Below are 22,852 nucleotides of genomic sequence, written 5' to 3'. Positions count from 1 at the left end.
CTAGAGTAACCCCTCTCTCAGAAACGAAGACCCAACACAGCAAAAATAAATAAATTAATAAACTCCTACCCCCAAAATCTTCATTAAAAAAAAAGACAAAGTAGCTAATTAGGGAAACAGGAAACCTCAAACAACGTGTTCTTTTGAGTTTTTACTGTAAGAGCCAGGAAATTTCATATGGCTCAGTGGCATAAAGGTTAGGCATTAGGACAAATAGCCATGGAGGGGGGAACCTGGTCAGGTGAGGTTACTCCTCCCGATAAGAGAGATAAAGACCATCTTCCCCTGGGATCTGGTGGTGGTTCTTGAAGCCTTCACTTCAGGCTGGGACAGGAAGAACAGCCTGCTGCTGTGAAATGATAAGCCATCGAGGTTTGAAGGTGTGACTAGGAGCTGTGTGCTAAGCCTCTAGCTGACGAAGTTAATATCAGCAGGAAGGGACGGGTAAAAGGTGTGGTTTCCTAAATGAAGAACGCCTTTAAGCAGCTAGGAAGTAAGTGAATGCTTTATGTATTCATGTTGTGTATGTGTTATCTGTGTTTTGCGCAAAAGTGAATTTGGAAGACAATGTACAGGAACATTCAAAACATTCTTCAGACTATTCATCTTTCTGTTTTCTTAAGGAGTGGGTGTGATAGATGAAGTTTAGTGCTTCCATTTTGTGCTTCTTTGACCAAATGGCAATGCCATAGGAGTTTCAGTTAGTCCTGTCTGAAGTTACCGCTGTTATCTTCTGATGCTGGTTTGAGTTCTTATTTAAGAAGGGATTTGCCTTTCCCAGAAATCAGAGCTTCGTAATAAAAAGAAACTGGAGCTTAGAGGGAGCAGCTACACAGTTTGGCTTTCCCATTATTAATCTCATGATGTCTCTCTACGAAACTATGAAAAATCTAGATTTTGTAGTCAGTTCTTACCTTTAACCACCTTGTTCATCAAGGGCACATGTAGGCCTCATATCTCTTCTATGTGCTACAGTTAGAATAACGAATGGGACCGATGTTCTCGTGGTATGGAGTTTATACAGAGGAAACAGACGACTATGTAAGTGTAAAAATATGTTCTGCCCCCGTCTCAGCCTCCATCATGAGAGCTATCCACCCTCTTACCAGCTATGAGCATGTAAAACAAAAGAGAAAAAAAGCTCATCATGACCAATATCTCCATATTGGTCATAAAATAACCAGATCTGAGGTCGTGGAATGCCTTTTTCTATAGAGGCAGTGGGATGCTGCCGTGTCTCCCAGCTCCTACATTGTGTTAATATGCACCGCCTTCACCCCCCGGCCCCTCCGCCCAGCCCCGCTTCCTTCTAAGCATCTACACTCCTGGCTCAGCGTGTCAGCATTTCTGTATTGCAGTCCTGGCTCTTTCACTATTCATAGACCCCTCGAAGAAAGAGAAAAAAATGAATATTTACTTATTTTTGAAGTCTAAGAAATCCTAGCTGTAGTGCTAATCTAATTGAATTCTTCCAGGTACATAAAGTGAGTGACATTCTTATTGAACGTGTGAAGAAACAGGCTGAAGATCTGGAGTGACAAGTTCAAATTTTTACAGCTAGAAAGGATTTGAATCTTGGACTTCAAATTATAGTATTTAACGTTTCATGAACATTAGCATTAGGTCTGGTTAGCACTTTATATACCCTACAATCTTGGGAAGCAAAAGCACTATTTTACTTTCGTCGAATCTGAGGTTTAAAAAAGTGAAGTGACTTGCCTCAAGTCACACATAGAAGTGAGGGCTGGTATTTCAAGCCAGATCTGCCCGGTTCCAGAATTCACGCTTGGTGGCAAGAGATTAGTTGAAAATCCAGGCTCTTCTGAATCCAAAGCCCATCTGTGTTCTGTGTATTCAGTCAGGCCTGATTTTAAACATGGGTCAAGAATTAGCAATAATGTGTTCTTTGGTAAGTCAATTACCTTCTTAACATTAGTTTCTTCATTTGTAAGAGGGGGATGATAGTAAGTAGCTGTCAGCGTTGGGAGGTTTCAATATGGTTATACACACAGCAGTCCTCCAGCAAATGATGGCATCTCTCTCTGCCACCTTTTGACAACCATTACTATTTCTCCCACCCCTACTCCCTACGTTCTCTCAGCTGACTTCATTCGTTCATTTCTGGCATTGGGATTGAGGGCTCGGGATCTTTCTGTTTTGAGATTGACAAAGTCAATCCAGGATGAGGGTAAAGAGAGAAGAAAATGCACAGCAGTCAAAGTGTTCCTGAAGTGTCCAGACTCCACTCATGAAACTTTGTGTGATTGAATTAAATTAGTCTCTGGGAGGTAATTCAGCTGACTGCCTGCCCGTGATGACAGGTGGCAGACTCAATGGTGATTCTGAGATTAAGAATTGCATCGGAGGATAGGGGTGGGTCAGCTGACAGCCAGACAACAGGTGGCATAACCTAGTGGTGGGGGGGTCCTAGTGGTCAGAACATTCCGTAGACTGTGTTTGTAAAGTAGTTTGGAAGAGACGTGGGAGGTGAAGAATGGGGATGCCTTCTAAAGGGTGATGGTTAGTTGTGGCTGGAGGTTGGTAAGGGAAGAAAAGAATAAGCAAGGAATGTGGTTAGAACCTGGTGAAATAGGGCTGGGTTTGTCTCTGCATAATCAATTTCACCTTATGTTTCCCACCTCACTCCTCTTCCCCCACAGGGTCTGGCTCATAGAAACAGACTTACAGAAATGAATTTCTTTTCACTGGAAGATTATAGGTCTTCACGTGAGGTAAGATTCGTGGATGAAACTCAAGTAGAAGAATAATTCACCAGTATTTCTTAAAAATATCAAATGTGAACACTTTCACACTAGTGTATAAATGGGAACAACTTTTCTGGAGGGCATTTGGTAATATGTATCAAAGTTCTTTAATGTATATATCCCTTGGCCCCATAGTTTCTTGTTTAAAAGTTTTTTCCTAAGGAAATATTTGAAAGTACAGGACAAATTTTTTTAATATTCACAAAAAAATGGAAACAACCTAAATGTCCAGCAGTATGGGATTGCCTAAATACATTATGGTATAATCTATATGGATAAAAACTATACATTGTTTTTATTTCTTATTTTTTGCGATACGCGGGCCTCTCACTGCTGTGGCCTCTCCCGTTGCGGAGCACAGGCTCCGGACACGCAGGCTCAATGGCCATGGCTCACGGGCCCAGCCGCTCCGCGGCATGTGGGATCTTCCCGGACCGGGGCATGAACCCGCATCCCCTGCATCGGCAGGCGGACTCTCAACCACTGCGCCACCAGGGAAGCCCCCTTGTAAGAACTTTTTACTACTGATATGTAGTCCTGAATATACATATAGATGCATATATGTGGATATATATATATATATATATGTTTTAAGCCAAGATATTTATATTTTTTCAGAATCCCAAAAAGTAGAATTTTTGTTTTTTGAATTAATAGTTTTAAAAGTGTCTCAGTAATTTGGGATGGTATCACTTTGTCTAACATGTGTATATATATACGTTGAACATTTTGAGCTGAACTGAATAGGACCCAGCCTATCTAATCTATTGGTAAATTTTTAAAAATTCTTTCCTTATTTTCTAATAATCATGGCTGTAGTTACTAGGAGTACAAATGACTTTAGCAAAAATACTGAAAGGTTTTCATTTCTTATATAAATCAGTCTCAGCCTACATGCTTTAGGCACTTGAAGGAGTTAATAAACACACGTCCACAGACACACACACATACATCTTAATCCTGGTGTGTTGCTATAGACTAACCTTTTAATTTTTCTTTGCATAAAAATCATTCTGTTACAAAGTTTTAATGCAAAACACATACCTCACCTCTTTTTACTTTAGAGATGAGTGATCAAGAAGGGACTTATTCCATCCTGAGATTTCTTCGGTCACCTTCGGAGTCACAAAATAGATCAAGGCCTGGTAGTACCCAAAACCCTGGCAAGACTGATGGAAAAGGTAGATGTTTGAAGCAACTAGATTCACCCATCTCTTATGAATTGTCAAACTTCTGACATTAGAAATAAAAAGTTCCTATCTATATTCTAGGTTCTCAGTAATATGAAACCATAATGGTCTTTAGTATCTTTTTTGTTTTTAATTTTGTGAGAATGGAGAAATTAATTCTTTTAAATTTGAGAAGGTAATATAATTTTTTAAAATAAATTTATTTATTTTTGGCTATGTTGGGTCTTCGTTGCTGTGCGCAGGCTTTCTCTAGTTGCAGTGAGCGGGGGCTACTCTTCGTTGCAGTGCGAGGGCTTCTCATTGTGGTGGCTTCTCTTATTGCGGAGCACGGGCTCTAGTTTTTTGGCCAGACCAAAAGGCTTGCTGGATCTTAGTTCCCCGACCAGGGATGGAACCTGGGCCCTCAGCAGTGGAACGTGGAGTCCTAACCACTGGACCACCAGGGAATTCCCTCATGAGGATTTTAAAAGTAAAGGACAGACTAGAGTCTCAAGAAAACATTGCAGGGGCTTCCCGGATGGCGCAGTGGTTGAGAATCCGCCTGCCAATGCAGGGAACACAGGTTCGAGCCCTGGTCCAGGAGGATCCCACATTCCGCAGAGCAACTGGGCGTATGTGCCACAGCTGCTGGGCCTACGCTCTGGAGCCTGTGAGCCACAAGTCCTGAAGCCTGGGCGCCTGGAGCCCGTGCTCTGCAAAGAGAGAGGCCACCGCAGTGAGAAGCCCGCGCACCGCAAGGAGGAATGGTTCCCGCTTGCTGCAACTGGAGAGAGCCCGCGCAATGTTAATTCTTAAGGGAGGAGACATTTGGCTCAGGTCACAGATCTTTTTCAACTTACCCGTGAATCCCAAGACTCCTGTTGTTAAAAGGAGAAAGAAACAGAAGATTCCAAGAATCACTAGAGTGGGAAAGCAGGCAAATGGAACTGAAGACCCTGCCCGGAGAGAAAACAAAGAGGCTAAGGAGACCAGCAGGGGAAAGACTGAGTTACAGGGCTTAGAGGGGGACGTTCCGTAAATTCAAGACCCTAACTCTTGAATGTCTTCAAACTTGAAATCATAAATTGAAAGGGATACTGGACAATTTGAAACATCAACGGACTGGGAGTTAGATGCCAGGGTTCTACTCCCTATTCTGCTACTATATACCTCTGAGGGAAGTCACTTATTCTATCTTTACCAAAATAATCCTCTGATTCATCTCCATGATTTATGAATACAAAGTGAATACTAGATATGAGGACTTGGTTTTTGAGATGCAAACATACTTCTAAATAAAACATATCTGGGGCTTCCCTGGTGGCGCAGTGGTTGAGAATCTGCCTGCCGATGCAGCAGACACGGGTTCGAGCCCTGGTCTGGGAAGATCCCACATGCCGCGGAGCAACTGGGCCCATGAGCCACAACTACTGAGCCTGCGCGTCTGGAGCCTGTGCTGCGCAACAAGAGAGGCCGCGATAGTGAGAGGCCCGCGCACCGCGATGAAGAGTGGCCCCTGCTTACCACAACTAGAGAAAGCTCTCACACAGAAACGAAGACCCAACACACCCTTAAATAAATAAATAAATAAGTAAAATATATCTGTATAGTCAATTTTATTGACCCATAATCAGAAGATATTTATTATCCTGTAAATATCATATGCTTGCATATATATCCATCATTTTCTCATTGGAGCCTCACTACAGTTCTTCAACAGTAGAAGAAATTATAATTCCAAACATGTATCAAATAATGTTAATCAAATATTGTTTCTTGAAACTTCATAAAATGAGTGGATATAGACATCAGGAGATTCACAATTGTTTCCAAATTGAAAAGCAGTAATTTTCCTGCTTGATTTGCTCAGTTATGAATTTATGTATATAGCACCCAAACTACATTAATTATCTGGAATATACTAAATATGGACATTTCACTTTCAATACCATTTTTTTTGTTTAGATTATAAGATATAGTTTAAGCAACCTCATGAAACTGGGCAGGCTTAGTTATTTGCGGCCGTGGTAGGCTGAGCAATTGGAGGACAGGTAAGCTAGGTCCTCTACATAAACTACCTTTTTCTTCAGGTGATTCAGTTCTTGTTATCCTTGTCCGATTGGACTTTGTAGCGCATATTTTCGCTTCTGCGTAAATTAGCTGCTCTTTTGTTTCTGGAGATTAAAAGAGAGACGTGGTTACCACGCCATAGTCACACTGTTTCTTGGAAAGCATGTAAGTTATCAGTATGTGTGAAGGGAGTTGACAGAATAGGATTTTTTCCAAATCGAGGAGATCTATATACTTGTTTTCTTCTTACCATGTGAAGTCCATCAGGTAAATCTTTTAAGTAACAAAATCTTGAAAAACAGTTAGACATAATGTGCCATATGCTAAATTATAATGACATTCTTTAGAAAAATTATTTAACAAGGAAAAGAAAATAATATCAGAGTTCAGTAGGGACTGGAAGAAAAAAATACTCACTTTCTGCATCTGCTTCTTGGAAGGGATGTGTTTCAACTCTGCATATCCTGGGTGTTTTTCATTCATCTCTAAACATTTTTGAGATACAACTCTAAGATGCAGACATCAACAGGTTTTTTAGAAACTAAGTTTTCAGGTTCTGTCTTTCTGAGTTCTCTGTGTATTATTGAAATGACTATTTCATACCATTTAAATACTGATGCATGATTTTACTTCTGAAATTTTCTTCCAAGAGAGATTTTTGCCTCAGGTTATTTTCTTTCCCATTCCTAAAATTATCAGTTACCAGCATCTCTTTAGATGTCATTTCACCTGTTACCTGGAGTTCTCCAAATGTGGTATTTAACTTTAAAAGGGTAACAGTGCTATGATCTATGAAATGTTTATACTACACTTAAAAACTGTCCCTATCCAGAAAAATAAAAAGATAATTTTTATGAGTCATTTTGTATTGTAAAGATAACTAGTGTTACATAGTAGGTTATTCTAAAAGTTCTCTTTCAGGAGTTCTCCTGATTTTTTTTCTATTTATCTTCACTCTTTTTCCTGCATTGGCAGGCGGGTTGTTTTTTTTTTTTTTTTTTTTTTTTTTTTTATTTTTTGCGGTATGCGGGCCTCTCACTGTTGTGGCCTCTTCCGCTGCGGAGCAAAGGCTCCGGATGCGCAGGTTCAGCGGCCATGGCTCACGGGCCCAGCCGCTCCACGGCATGTGGGATCTTCCCGGACCGGGGCACGAACCCGTGTCCCCTGCATCGGCAGGCGGACTCTCAACCACTGCGCCACCAGGGAAGCCCTTCACTCTTTTTTTTTAATGAGTAAAGATAGTTTACTTTCCGTGATCTCCTGAAGAATCTCTTCCAACAAGTTGTTAAAAATGAAAGCCCTACAATTGGGATGCAAATTAGTTTAGTTGTACTCTTGTGGGGTGTGTAGCATTGTGCCATAATATTTGAAGGCATAGGCTAAAAGCAACCAATTCTCCTTGAAATATTAACTTTACTTGCAAATTTTTTGAAAAGTTAATTAATTTATTTCAAGTATTTCAAATATCATTTTTATAATCAAAGCAATTTATATAGAATAGAATTCTGATAACACAAAAAGTTTTAAAATTCTTATGTTCACTAGTTTGCCAGCGTATCATCAAATAAAACACTTTTTATATATTTTATTTCCTCAGAGAATTATGCCCTGTTGTTGTCTTTTATACTGATGAAAATATATAGGCCTTCGTGTGTTCATAATATTCACTTATAACATCTAATAGTTTCCCACAAGATAACTTCTCATAAGAAAACATGATTGTGCAGAAATAGGTTTATAATGCCTTTAAAACTTCTTTACCAAGTTTGTAATATCTCAGGAATATGGAAGCTATATCACATAAATAAGAAAATTCTAGATTTGGATGTGAAATAGAGAAACACACTATTATACAGACAAGAACAATTAATTACTGATTAAATAATTATTTTATTATTCATATCCTGGCTTCATCGATGTGACCATTCGCTTTATTAACTCAGTTAATCTGAGAGATATCCTGAAATATTTTCTAACAGTGCTATCAGTTATATTCAATGGTAAACCATGAAAAAATCTGAGGTAATTTACCTTGTAAAGTGAGTTTTAAACCTGAATGGGTTAGTTCTTTTTCTACAAGATTAAATTTACTGGATTACTTTTTTAAATCTCTATTCTTTGTGCTCCGTATACGCACTAGTAACGATGAGATAAGCTGAGAGCGACAGTTACAGATACAGTTGGTGATACCTGTGTCAGTGTGGTAGTTTCTGCTGGAATCTGGACCCAATGGAAGAGGTGAACCCCAGTGGGCGAATGGCACAGTTGTGTGAGCTGTAGCTCAAGACGACTCTTCTGGGCTCTATATGTTATTGGCTCTTGTTATCAAAGAAGCTTCAGTGTTTGCCAGCTCTTCATGAACATGTGAGAAAGCAGTTCATATTTGTACTTCAGGCTTCACAATTTGCATCTTCTACGGAGAAAGGCAGTTTTTAAGCAAGGGAGATGAGTGGGCAATATAATTTAAAGGGCCATGCCCATTTTGCACAGAATTCAACTCTGAACTTAAAAAAAAAAAAGCACCAAAAAGGCCACCATCACCACTATGACCACCACCAAATACTATGGTTCTAAATATAATCCCTATATAGATTAGACACTAGTTTGGGCTCTAAATAGAAACTGTATGTAATGGGATATTTAAATCCATCTTCTAAACTATGCTAGTGTTAGCTAAATGGAAACATTAATACATGAATACTAATAGTCCATTATTCTCCACAGTTATCTGAAGGAGATTTTGAAAAATAAAGTTTTAAGATGTTAAGTTTTATTAGATGAAGAGCTAGTCAATCCCTGGTTCCTTTAAAATATATCTAAATTCAATTGCTTTATTCTTTGAAACATTTTTTTCAGAACATATACTTTTTACAGTCTGTTTTTTCAATTCATTCCAATACAAGTATACTCTATATTCTCTAAATATACTCTCTCTATATAAACTTCAGGTTTTGAGGTTTTTGGTTCCCTTCTCCTTCAGTCTGTACTCTAATTATAAAGAGTAGAAATATATTGGCTTCCCCCTTAGTGGTCTAAAGTGGCATTTCCAATAGTGTAATGGATAAACGGTGACAGTGCAGTTGGAATATATATGTTTCAACTCAGTAGAAAAGGATTGATAGCTTTATCTGTTTTCACCATTCAATAATGGTAAAAAAACACAATAAAGAAATGTATTTCAATTGTGGATTTCATTCCTTCAAAAATCCCATTTTAGACTGGTACATTCGCAAGAGTTTTACGTTGAGTTCTAGTATGGAGAAATGATGACAAAAGAAAAACCTATTTTGATGTAAAAACAAGTTGTTACGGAAATTTTCAAACAGAATGAGTGTAATAAAAAAATAACCCTGTGTAGCCTGAGAAAGAGGAATATTATTTATGTTCTGGCTGTATGTTCTTTCTGGCTTTGTTATAGTCCCTTCTTATTCTTGTCTTGCTCTCTCAAACTGCTAGAGACTTCACCTAAAACAACCATCTGGTAAGCTCAACACTCAACACCACTGTAATTGGAATATTAGAACTTGAAAACATTTGCTTAGGCCTTAACTTCTCACATTTGGAAGTCCATCAGACATTTCCATTTCTTCCTAATCACTAACTTTCTGCACTTAAACAAAAAGTCAGTTCTCTGATCTACTTCTTTATCATTTTTCTTTACAATATTATACCTCTTTACAGCAATTTTTCTTTTTTAACCAATGATATAATGTAATAATTATTTTCATCATGAAACATATATGCCCCATTATTTCTAAATAGTTCACTAATTCTTTAATCTTTCATATTCAAAATAGCTCTCTTAGTCTTTACTACGATTATGCTTCACCTTACAAATTACCTTCTTGCTTGTAGGTGTTTCCCTTTCATCACTTTAAATATGTCCTGCCACTCCCTTCTGGCTTGCAGAGTTTCTGCCGAAAGATCAGCTGTTAACCTTATGGGTGTTCCCTTGTATGTTGTTTGTTGTTTTTTCCCTTGCTACTTTTAATATTTTTTTCTTGGTATTTAATTTTTGATAGTTTGATTAATATGTGTCTTGAGTGTTTTTCCTTGGATTTATCCTGTACGGGACTCTCTGCTCTTCCTGGACTTGATTGACTATTTCCTTTCCCATATTAGGGAAGTTTTCAACTATAATCTTTTCAAATATTTTCTAAGTCCCTTTCTTTTTCTCTTCTTCTTCTGGGACCCCTATAATTCAAATGTTGGTGCGTTTAATGTTGTCTCAGAGGTCTCTGAGACTGTCCTCAATTCTTTTCATTCTTTTTTGTGTATTCTGCTCTTTAGTAGTTATTTCCACTATTTTATCTTCCAGATCACTTATCCATTCTTCTGCCTCAGTTATTCTGCTATTGATTCCTTCTAGAGAATTTTTAATTTCATTTATTGTGTCTTTCATCAGTTTGTTTGCTCTTTATTTCTTCTAGGTCCTTGTTAAACGTTTCTTGTATTTTCTCCATTCCATTTCCAAGATTTTGGATCATCTTTGCTAGCGTTACTCTGAATTCTTTTTCAGGTAGACTGCCTATTTCCTCTTCATTTGTTTAGTCTGGTGGGTTTTTACCTTGCTCCTTAATCTGCTGCATATTTCTCTGTCTTCTCATTTTGCTTAACTTACTGAGTTTGGAGTCTCCTTTTTGCAGGCTGCAGGCTCGTAGTTCCTGTTGTTTTTGGTGTCTGCCCCCAGTGGCTAAGGTTGGTTCAGTGGGTTGTGCAGGCTTCCTGGTGGAGGGGACTAGTGCCTGTGGTCTGGTGGATGAGGCTGGATCTTGTCTTTCTGGTGGGCAGGACTGCGTCCGGTGGTGTGTTTTGGGGTGTCTGTGACCTTATTATGATATTAGGCCACCTCTCTGCTAATGGGTGGGGTTGTGTTCCTGTCTTGCTAGTTGTTTGGCACAGGGTGCCCAGCACTGTAGCTTGCTGGTTGTTGAGTGGAGCTGGGTGTTAGTGTTGAGATGGAGATCTCTGGGAGAGCTCTTGCTGATTGATATTATGTGGAGCTGGGAGGTCTCTGGTGGACCAATGTCCTGAACTCACCTTTCCCACCTCAGGCCTGACACCTGGCCAGAGCACCAAGACCCTCTCAGCCACACGGCTTTTGGGAAGTCTGAGGTCTTCTGCCAGCATTCAGTAGGTGTTCTGTGGGAGCTGTTCCACATGTAGATGTATTTCTGATGTATTTGTGGGGAGGAAGTTGATTTCCACCTCTTACTCCTTCGCCATCTTGAAGGTGACACCAGATTTTTCAATTTAGAGTCAGAAAGTAAACAAAATAAAAATGAATTACAATATAGGCGGACAATCGGTGTAGAATATTTTTTATAAAATCTCTGCTATCTCTACCCTTAGTTTACTGAGAATTTTTTTTTTTTTTTTGTGGTACGTGGGCCTCTCACTGCTGTGGCCTCTCCCGTTGTGGAGCACAGGCTCCGGACGCACAGGCTCAGCGACCATGGCTCACGGGCCCAGCCGCTCCGCAGCATGTGGGATCTTCCTGGACCAGGGCACGAACCCGCGTCCCCTGCATTGGCAGGCGGACTCTCAACCACTGCACCACCAGGGAAGCCCCTACTGAGATCTTTGAATGAACAAGAATGTTATAATATTCTTCTTGGTCAACCAACCTTGTATTTCATACAGTAAAAGATAAAATGTGATATATTTTTAGGATTATCTGTAAGACCTTTTGATCTGAACTGGACATAGGACCATGGGAAACTTATGACCACTTCCTGTATCTGAGGCATCTTGTGTGGTTTCGCCTGACTCACACATACATTAGTTTCTATGAGGTTATAGCCCCGATAAGAGTCTTAGGTCTATTTTTGTTTGTGTACAATATCTATTTATTCCCACTACAAATATTGAACTTTTTTCACTTGAGCAGTAAAGAGCAAAAGGTAGATTGTTGGTGGCTACCCAACCATATTTATATGAATAGAATTTGTTTTTCCTCTGAAACAAAGTCAGGGTGGGGGTAGTACCAAAACACCTTAAGCCAAACTGTCACTATCTGGACATATAGGTTTTATTATGTGATTTCTCTCTTCAAATGCCTTTTTATATAAGCAGTCATTTAAATCCACCTTTGATGAACAGACATGTTATTTACAGCATTATTCCTTTTTAAAATTCCTCTGGTTGCCTAGAACCTTATTTTCCATATACCTGTGTCTTCCTTTACTGCATACTCAGTTCTCATAAAAATTTTCACTCTAGACTACTCAGTTATATTATTTATGACAGTGGCTTTTCCTAATTTTTTTTTTTGTTTGTTTGTTTGTTTGTTTGTTTTGCGGTTAGCCGGCCTCCCACTGTTGTGGCCTCTCCCGTTGCGGAGCGCAGGCTCCTGACGCGCAGGCTCAGCGGCCATGGCGCACGGGCCCAGCCTCTCCGCGGCATGTGGGATCTTCCCAGACCGGGGCACGAACCCGTGTCCCCTGCATCGGCAGGCGGACTCTCAACCACTGCGCCACCAGGGAAACCCATGGCTTTTCCTAATTTATTTCTGGAGTGATGGACTATTACCTGTACAAACCAGACGGTATTTAAGGCTTGTTGTACATAGTTTAGTTAAGTAGATGTGATTTTATTTTTGTATACCTATTAGAAAATATCCAGTTAGAGATTCATATTTCCTCTGTGGTTTTTACCAAACTAAGTTAGTTTCATACAACTGTGAGTAGCTGTACCACCTGAGGCTAGGTCTGGACTTGTCATCAACTGTAGGAGGATAGTGGAAGAAATATCTCTTCATTCATCCGCCGACAACTTTGTAAGCTCTCCTTCACCTTTGGGATAAAGAAATCATCCAAAAGTCTCCACAATGTCAACTGCTTCAGACTGTGATCAACCTCCAAGTATTTTTTTAAAATCTAAATGTCCTGTGCCATTTCAATGGAAATAAAAGTTTTGTTGTTTTTGTTTGTAAGAAGTGCTGGTTATGATTATACTAGGGGCATTGTATTTTTAATATTTCCCACATATACCTGAAAGAGTGCCTTTAAATATATTTAAAAGAAATAATTATCTGTTTCCTGGCTTGATCCAAAGTGTAATCAACCAGTTTAAATACTTTTAGGAAAGCTGGATGGGCTGTCGAGTGGAAATGTGTTTTGAGTATCTTTGATTTTACTACTACTATATTTGTTATTTCTAGTGATCTTTGAAAATGGTAATGAATCTCTTAAGTTCTAATCTCACTTGCTTTACAAGGTTATGAAGTAATTATATATTTTCTATGCTAAAAGAAAACACAGAGCAGACAGAGACAATCCCTATTGTGGATGTGGAATGGCCTCTTGCCCTTCCTCCTCCTCCACCTGAGGATGAATGGCGACCGATTCCTGAGCACACCAATGTGGATGGTAAAGTAGATATACCAGATTTTATTCGTTTACTGTCTCTTTTTGTTATCTTTAGATACATCTTCCATTTTATGTTTCTCTACTTGTTACTATTCGGAAATTTTAAAATTTAGAGAAAATACAAAGATTAAAACATTTTCAAAACATATATAGAGGGCTTCCCTGGTAGCGCAGTGGTTGAGAGTCCGCCTGCCGATGCAGGGGACGCGGGTTCGTGCCCCGGTCCGGGAAGATCCCACGTGCCGCGGAGCGGCTGGGCCCGTGAGCCATGGCAGCTGAGCCTGCGCGTCTGGAGCCTGTGCTCCGCAACGGGAGAGACCGCAACAGTGAGAGGCCCGCGTACCGCAAACAACAAAAACAACAACAAAAAAACATATATAGAAGTAAAACGAAAGTGTATTTTCTGACAGGTTTGAAATTTTCATATATTAAAGAGCATAGTTAAAGATGAAAGAAGCCATTGGTCCAAATTTAGATTTGTTTTCTCACATGAAACTGAGGGACTTAAGCTTGTTCAAGGTTTAAAACTCAGAAAATTTGTAAAAATGACAAAGAAGGGTAGAACCCTATTACATGATGCCTCCTTTTGATCATAATTAAACTTAACATGTTTTAATAGAACAGGGTTTTCCAAGCTCGGCACTAATGACATTTTGGGCTAGGTAACTCTTTGCTGTGGGACACTGTTTAGTGATTGTAGGATGTTTAGCACCATTCTTGGCATCCATGCACTAGATGTCAGTACCACCCACCCGTCAGTTATGATGCCAAGAATTTCTCCAGATATTTATTAATGTCCCCTGGGGGACAAACTTTCCTCTGGTTGATAACCACCAAGTTATATGATTCAGAAAATTAAAGAAATGGTTTGGGTATTAGTCATGAATATAACCATTCTCTTGACAGCAATTTTTTACCTTGTTTCAGAAATACAATTCTTCCAAAATATAAAGAAATATCTTCTTTACACTGGAGTTTATACATTTATTTTGGAGGGAAATAAACCTACCAATAAAAGACTATTAACAATGATCTCTGAAAGTTTAGTTTCTAGAATGTGGGGATGTAGCATATTATTTTTGTGAAATTGAATAAATTATAGATGTTGTTTGACCTAAAACCAAATATCATCCCTTTAAAACATTCACTAAGATTTACTGTAATTCTTTATGAAGGGAACGTACTACTAGTCATGAAGTTCAAAGAGTTCTGTCTTAATAATAACACAGATTTAAAATTGTTAAGCATTTCTCCATCTGATCATATTAATGAGGATAACGTAATCTGAACTGAAATTCTGTGTCTGGTTTAAGGATATTTAATAATGCCTGTATGTAAAATTTTCACCTGTGCTGGAAGTCCCCAAAGACACACTCAGGTTTAATGTTTCACTAGGAGAACTCGCAGGACTCTATACAGTTGTACTCCTAGCTGAGATTTACGACAATGAATGGCTAACAAGCATCATCAGCAAATGGAAAAGGCACATGGAGTGAAGTGTTGGGGAGACCAAGCTCAGGCTTGCAAGGGTGCTCTCCCAGTAGAGTCACACAGGTCCCACGAATTCCCCAGCAACAAGTTGGGACTATGTGTCACATGTTGCCAACCAGGGAAACTCATTAGAGAATCAATGTTCAGGGTATTTACTGGGGGTTAATCACATAGGCAGCTTCCAGCTGGCATGTAACAAAATTACAGACTTCCTGAAGGAAAGCAACGGTTCAGCACAAGCTATATTGTTTGCACAAACAGTGGAGACATGGTAAGCCATGCCTATCAATTAATGGTTGTGGAAACCCTACTGAAGTAGGTTTCCAGATGCCAGCCAAGGCCGGCCTTGTAAGCGGGCCTTTCAGGATAACAAGTCAGGTCTGCTACTTTAATTCTTTTCTGTACATCCTCCAAAATAGTTTTTTCCCCCTGTCATTCAGCCTAATAGTTCATAGTAATTCACACATTGGGCATTATTTTTCAGAAAATGTGGGCATTTTAACCATAATAAAAGGAAAATAATGATATTAGTCTTTCAAATAGCAGGAGTTTACCTTATCTCTGATTTTCACTCACTCTGTTTCTTAGCCTCTCGTTTTTCCTTCTCTCTATGTGGAATAACCCCTGTGATCCTGGGAGTGTTCAGCCTGCTGCTTTTGATGTTGTGTGGATTCTTTCATTATCAGTGTAAGTCTGACCTATTGGGAGAAAAGAAATAATAGACTATTTGTCAGATGATCATATTTCATTAAACCATTCCCAGAGAATAGTTTTTGGTAAATGTTTTATTGCCATACTGAATGGAGAACAGGAAAAAATGACATGAAAGTATCACAACTTTTTACTATATGAATGAATTTAACCTTGTGAGTTCTCAGTAACCACATTTTTTTTTTCCAGGGAAGCTATATTGTTGAAATTACTGCAGAATTTACTGAGTGTAATGATTATTATCAGTATTTTGAAAGAAGTTACTGTATATTAAGCTCGATGAATTTGTAACTGTCTTTATGTTGAAAATAAAAAGGAATTTTTCAGTTTGTTCAAACTGCCCATTCCTGCAGCATCCTAAATTAGATCAACAGAATGTTTGGATTATTATTAAAATAATAATTGGTTATTTTAAAATAGTAGTTTCTCCATTGTAAAGCAATTATACTCCAATAAAGATGTAAAACAAAAAGCTAGAAAGAAGTTACAGATATTTTCAGTAAATATTTCTGGTCTGTAAGTGTTTGCCAAGGTTATTTAAAGATAATAAAGACTTATGAATATGGAAAAAAATACTAGTTTCTCATTGATAAAGTTAACTTGAAATTCAGAATTCTAAAATTTGATTAGGAAGTGAAATTCTACACATTACATCAAGGCATGATGCCAAAAGATTCATTTGAGACTTGGCTTTTGCTGTTGTCATCTATTTTAATTCAATTGAACCACTGTCCTGTTCATATAAACACACATTTAATCTTATAAGGAATTAGGATGATATTTTAGATTTAGGCATAGACTTTAGAAATAATAGTGGATAAATGAAAACATACTTAGCTAAATATCTTTTTGCAGTTTTTGAAAACATTTATGGGGAACTTTATTAAAGATCTACTATAGAAATTAAGCTTCACAATCTAATACCCTACTGTTTCATAACTGAGCATGTGTTTTATACTCATCTGGAATTCTTGTTCCAGACTTTCAAAGTGTTCAGGAATCAGAGAGCAAGATGAAGAGCCTTATCCAACAGACTGAGTCTTTGCAAAACAAAGAGGAAAACTTTCTTCAGGTCCTAAAAGCTCTTGAGCAAAATAAAGGTAATGTTAGAGCTAGAACAAACTATCTTTAGATAGTTTAGAATGCTAGATTGTTTTTCTTGTTGCAGCCATAAAATGGTGGGTTGCATAATGCAATGGGAGCTAATAGAGCAGCATGGTGGTTTTGATGGCTTCTTGCCTCTTAGTTCTTCATGGATATTCTGAAACTGAGTGTCTCACATTTACCAAATATAGCCTCTTGTATTAATTAATTAATTCAGTTAATCATTCACATTTATTCCGTGCACACCAGATGCCAGCCACTTGGCTGGTGATCAAGGATAAATACAATATGAACCCTGCCCTTGGGAGGCTTAGAGAAAATATATAGACCAAAAGTAAACCAAAGTTTAAAGGTGTGCAGTAGATGTGCAAGATGTTCAGGGAGCATGAAAATGGAAGAACTCAAATACCTGAAAAGCAGTGGTGTTTTCAGTTTCTGAGTGCCTCCTAAGGAGAGGCACTTACGATAATAATCATAAAGCTGCTTTTATGCCAATTAAATTATAATACAAGAATAGTCTATGTTGTGGTAAATATTTTACAAGGGTCTTGCATTAAAATGTTAGGGTTTTCTTCCCTTGAGGTATTGAACCTATAGTGAAAAATTAAATGAACCATCTGAAAGTCCATTAGTGATTCGTCATGTTAAAAGACTGGTTTCTTTTTTTTTTTTACTGAGATATGCTTGACGTATAACCTTGTGTAATTTGGGGGGTACAACACGTGTGTGTGATACATTTATATATTGCAATATGATTACTACAATAGTGTTAGCTAACACCTCTGTCATGTTACATAACTATCATTTCCTTTTTGTGTTGACAATTAAGTTTTAATCTCTTAGCAACTTTGTGCTTATAATACAGTATTGCTGACTATAATAACTAAGTTGTGCATTTTGAAAGGATGGTTTCTAAGCAGCTGATTACTTCAGTCAGAGATGAAGCTAATTAAGTAGGGAAGGGAATTGGACTAAAATTATTTGTACGTTTTGCCACTTGATCACTATGATTATTATGACTCTTGCACAGTAAAAAATCAGATGAAATGTGTATTCCTATCTAACGTTAAGTCTTGTTGTCTTATATAGAAATCTTACAGCAGCTTCAAAAACAGAATGAGTGGGCTTCTCTGGTGGCGCAGTGGTTGAGAGTCCGCCTGTCGATGCAGGGGACACGGGTTTGGTAAAAAAAAAAAAAAAAAAAAAAAAAAAAAAAAAAAAACAATGAGTATATCACTGAGGCTCTACAAGAACTAAATGTGGAACAAGGTAATTTTTGGAAGTGAGAAAATTCCGAGTACATAGTAATTTTTAATAACAGCCTCATTCTTTGAAGTGGGAGGACGTGTGAAGACATGAGGCCTTGTTTGTGAGGTTCTGTGGGCTCTGAGTTGTAAATATTTTCTTTCCTAGGAGACAGGTGTGGACCTTCTCTGAGTCACTGGGTACAATACAGAGACCACTGCTACCACCAAACCGTGCAAATTGTTTCTTGGTTAGAGTGTTCGGATCTTTGCATCTCTTTGAATGCTACATTTTTAAAGACAGAAAGGAGTAGATTGATGGTGAGATTGTAGTTCATTCTTTACTTCTGGATAAATGTATAGTAGCCACCAGGAGAAGGAAGGGCTCACCTGCAGCTCTGAAACCAGGGTAAGGGGCACTCTCCTGCTTCGTTTTCCACTCATCTTTCCCTGGCCTGCTCCACATCAACCCACCTTTCTTTCCTAACACACCATGCATGCATTCACTGCAGAAACACTGTGTTTGCATGCAGAATTCTTCTCTCAGATGCAACCACGGCGAACTACTTCATGTCCTTCAACTACTTATTCAGTTGTCACCTTCTTAATGAGACCTGCCCCGGCAACCTTACTTAAAATTGCAACCTGTGTCGGGCTTCCCTGGTGGCGCAGTGGTTGAGAGTCCACCTGCCGATGCAGGGGACACGGGTTCGTGCCCCGGTCCGGGAAGATCCCACATGCCGCGGAGCGGCTAGACCCGTGAGCCATGGCCGCTGAGCCTGCGCGTCTGGAGCCTGTGCTCTGCAACGGGAGAGGCCACAACAGTGAGAGGCCCGTGTACTAAAAAAAAAAAAAAAAAAATTGCAACCTGTGTACCAGTGCCCACCCCACCACCAGACCCTCCTCTGTGCTTTTAGGCATTCTTACCCTGCTTTAACTTTTTATAGCACTTGTCACCTTCTTATGTATCATATCATTTACACCTATGTTTTTTACTTCTATCTGGCCCACATCCCCCAGAAGCAGGGATCTTTCTCATTTTTGTTCAATGATATATCTCAAGCTCTAAGAATAGGCACAACATTAAATAAATGATAAAATAAGAAAGTAATTCATATCTTGGTGTGGTATCTTCTTAAATATAAAATTTTCTATTATAATCATCGCTTACTATTCGGTTCAGAAAAAATAATATTTACCTAGTAAAAGTATGGTAAATTTTACCTAGTAAAAACTGTGAAATAACTATATCAAAAGGATACAGGAAGTGAGAAGATAGGGCATGAGACTAAAATTTCTGCCTTCATAAAATAGGAAGTCATAGAACTAATAAAGAGTTAGGAACAGTTAATTTCCTCTGGAGAATGGCATTCATTGAGGGAGGAAATGACTACTATTTTGTATATATCAATATTTAGCATCATTTGACTTCTAAAACCAAGTGCATGCATTTGTGTGGTAGATTTAAAAAATATATGTAAGTGTAAAATATCGGATGAAATTACAATACAGTTAATGCTGTGCCCTTTCTTTTTACAACTTAAATATTTCTAAAATACACTGGGGAAATAAAAACCTTTATCATTACTGGAACTAAGCTAAAAAATAAAATAAAATTTTCTATTAGCTCTGTCTTTTTTTTTTCTTCTTCCTCTTGGTGTTTAATTCCTGGTTTAAGAAATGCACAGATGCTGAAGAACTGAAATATTTTTTAATGTTTTATTTATCAGTGGGCATATATAGACTGCATTATTTTTATGATTCTTTAGACACAAGTTCTATATTTTTATCTCTAACGCACTCTTAGTATTAACACCTTTGTGTATTTTGGTTCCATGTAGTACATCATGAAGTTACTTGCAGCAAATCACACTTGGCTTGGCCTGTCTTATAATGAAGAGGACAATCAATGGAAGTGGGAGGATGGCTCCCTTCCTTCCCCTGGCCTGTAAGTTTCTGGTATAAAATCCAATTCCTTACTTCTTTTTCAATGTCTTTGGCCTAAAGAGCTTGAGGAGATAGAGAAGATCCTTTGGCCTAAAGAGCTTGAGGAAATAGAGAAGATCATTTCTCTTCTCGAAGAGGGATTGAATTTAGACCTCTTTATTTCTTGTTTTTATTTCATACTATACTGTCAGCAATTTTGTAAATCATAAAGTCACTTAGATATTTCATAATTAGTGTAAATATACCCTTATTATTAGATGAGCTGAATGATTACAATTTCAGATAAGAAATACAATGTGGGGAAGAATATCATTAGTATGAATATGGGGACCTCTCTGGTATTTTTATTGGGAAGAAGTATAGATAAAATTGTCTTTCCTCAGCCAAATAATTTGGGATTTTTTTTTGGTTTTAAGTACATATTTTTCTATTGTTATTCAGAAACATTGCATTAGACAGCTATGGCAGAAAAAATATTTTCAAGCTGTTTCATCACTGTGTGCCAATCTTAGATAATATTTCAAAGTTTGATAATTTTGATAGCTGATTATTTTTATTTTGTTCCTTTAGGTTATATTATTATTATGTTTAGTGAGGCTGTTTTTCTTATAACTTATAATAATACTTTTGACAATTTTATAATATTTACCTTTTATTTCTTGGTATGATTCCTTATATATTATGTTTGTGACTTCCTTGCACACACATCTTACCAGTGTTTTCCTTTAATAATTTGTCCTTTTAAGTTTATTTGCTTTTATTATATGAACAAATGGTTAACATTGAAGTATAATGAGATTGTCTTTGTTCATTTGAAATTTATTTTAAGACGTAAGGTATAAAGCTGAAACATGTACATGTATGTTTAAATGTAGATATAATTGTATGTCTGTCTGTGTGTATTTCAATTAAGTAATCAATTGTCAGTATTGTTTAAATGATTCATTTTACTTTCATCACTGATTTTAATGTCATTTATCATATGCTAAAATTTAATATTTAAATAATTTTAGCCTTTTTACATGTGCCTTAAGTATTTCATAGTTTGTATAAATATTTTATGTGTAAATATTCTTGAATATTTTCCCAGGCTTGCCTGCACTATTGCATCAAATTGTTAGTCTATTCTAACTTTATTGTTGATCATTTTAATTACTGGAATTTTGTAACTTGAAAGTTTTCCTCTGCTTCAAACCTTGTACAATGTTTGGAACATAGAACATTCAATAGGTATGTTGAATTAATGAATGAAATAACATATGAAATATTTTGGCGATTTAATATGCCCAACACAGTTCAGAATTTTTTTTCTAGCTCCTTTGGCATTTTTAAAAGAAATGTACTATGCATTTAATAAATCACGAAATAAGTTTTGCCTTTTTTTTTTTAGATAGTACTGAACAACCAGCTTTGCTCTAGAGTTGATGAAAAATAGTCTTGTTAACATGGATCTAAAATGCTCTTTATAATCTAGACTTTTAGTAAAGGACTAAATTCAATCAGCATATTTGATAACATCTACCCTCTGGCATTTATATCAGTGGTAAATGAAAGTAAAATGTGAATTAAAGTAAAATGAACATTATCAGAGCAGAGGCAAGTGTCCTGAAATATTACACATACAGTTAACCCATGAATAATGCAAGGGTGTTAGGGGCACTAACTCCTCCATGTAGTGGAAAATCTGCTTAGAACTTATAGTCTACCCTTCTATAGGCAGTTCCAAAACTACATGTTAAACCAACCACAGTTAAAGCAACCTGTGTAGTACTGTAGTATTTACCATTGAAAAAATCCGCATATAGGTAGAACTGCGTAGTTCAAATCCAGGTTATTTAAGGATAAACACACACACACTCACTCACACACACATATATACATATACATATGTATTCTAAATTTCATTACTAATTTTGGCTAGCTTTCATATCTAATGTATTTATAAGTAAATATCCCTCCTCCAGTGGTAGCTGTACATGCATGTGGTTTCTATCATGCTAATCTGTACTTAAACGTAATTATGTACCCCAGATCATATGTCCTGTCTTTCCTGCTATTGCCATAAGTTTCCAGCTGGACCATTCTCTTCTTCTCTATACAGGTGTACCTTTTCCCACTTATAAATACTCATAAATAACTATCACATTTTGTGAAGCTTATTTATGACTTAATGTCTATCTCTTTTTGTATATATACATGTATGAGTTCTTTGCAAAGAGGGAGAGTGCCTTTACTCCCTTGAGTTCCCTACAGCGCCAGGTATAATCGGTTTCACATAACGTGTTCTTAAGTAATGCTACTTAATTTGAACACAGTGAGTGGCCAGTGACTTGTGTTTTCTAAATTTCTCAGGAGTCTACCAAAGCCAAGTACGGATTTCCAGGGGAATTGTGTGTATGCAAATGTGAACACTGTTGGCATGGATACCTGCACTATGTCCTCTTCATGTGTGTGTGAGAAGCCTGTCTGTGCTAAACACTCAGAAGAAAGTTAAAAAAAAACTGATGAGGTTTGCACATCTCAATCACATTCCATATTCAAGACCTGCCTGCCTTTCTTCTACTGGCACTTCATGTTATTCATAACCCTTTTTTTTTGTGACAGAAACTGATAAATGACTTCATGATAGAAGAAGCCAGAGTCTAGAGTTAAAGGAGAAAAAACAGAGAAGCACAGAAAACTTAGAAACTCAGAACCTGTTTGATTTTCTGAGAATTATATAAATGAATTAAAAAACATATCATTTGTCATAAATACTTAATCTTTGGGAGTCTTTTTTTTATATTTCAAAATCTACTTACTCATTTACAATTGTGACCTGTGGAAATAAGCGTTTAGAACAAATACAGTGGGAAATATAAATGATAAATGGTTTACCACATAATATACAAAGAATGTAAAAAATGCAAAGAAATATCAATAATAACAAAAAGCAGAAATTAAAAAAAATTAATTAAAACAAATTGACGTAGTCATCTATT

At 37.4% G+C, this 22,852-nt stretch overlaps 1 protein-coding gene across 1 annotated transcript; it reads left to right on the top strand.

Annotated features, from left to right (window-relative positions):
- LOC112391815 (C-type lectin domain family 12 member B-like) lies at window positions 1–22,577 on the top strand. The gene is made up of 10 exons (XM_024733300.1): window positions 1–2,732; window positions 3,830–3,946; window positions 15,454–15,552; window positions 16,557–16,676; window positions 17,770–17,813; window positions 17,910–17,949; window positions 18,094–18,245; window positions 19,766–19,872; window positions 22,224–22,380; window positions 22,476–22,577. Exons 2-9 carry the CDS (start codon window positions 3,832–3,834, stop codon window positions 22,363–22,365), a joined length of 819 nt encoding a protein of 272 aa, XP_024589068.1. The 5' UTR covers window positions 1–2,732; window positions 3,830–3,831; the 3' UTR covers window positions 22,366–22,380; window positions 22,476–22,577.
- Window positions 22,578–22,852: the final 275 nt, after the last annotated feature.

This window comes from Neophocaena asiaeorientalis, unplaced genomic scaffold, assembly GCF_003031525.2.
Source record: "Neophocaena asiaeorientalis asiaeorientalis breed wild unplaced genomic scaffold, Neophocaena_asiaeorientalis_V1.1 scaffold150, whole genome shotgun sequence".
NCBI classification, from domain to species: Eukaryota; Metazoa; Chordata; class Mammalia; order Artiodactyla; family Phocoenidae; genus Neophocaena; species Neophocaena asiaeorientalis.
This window is presented reverse-complemented; position numbering and strand designations above follow the sequence as displayed.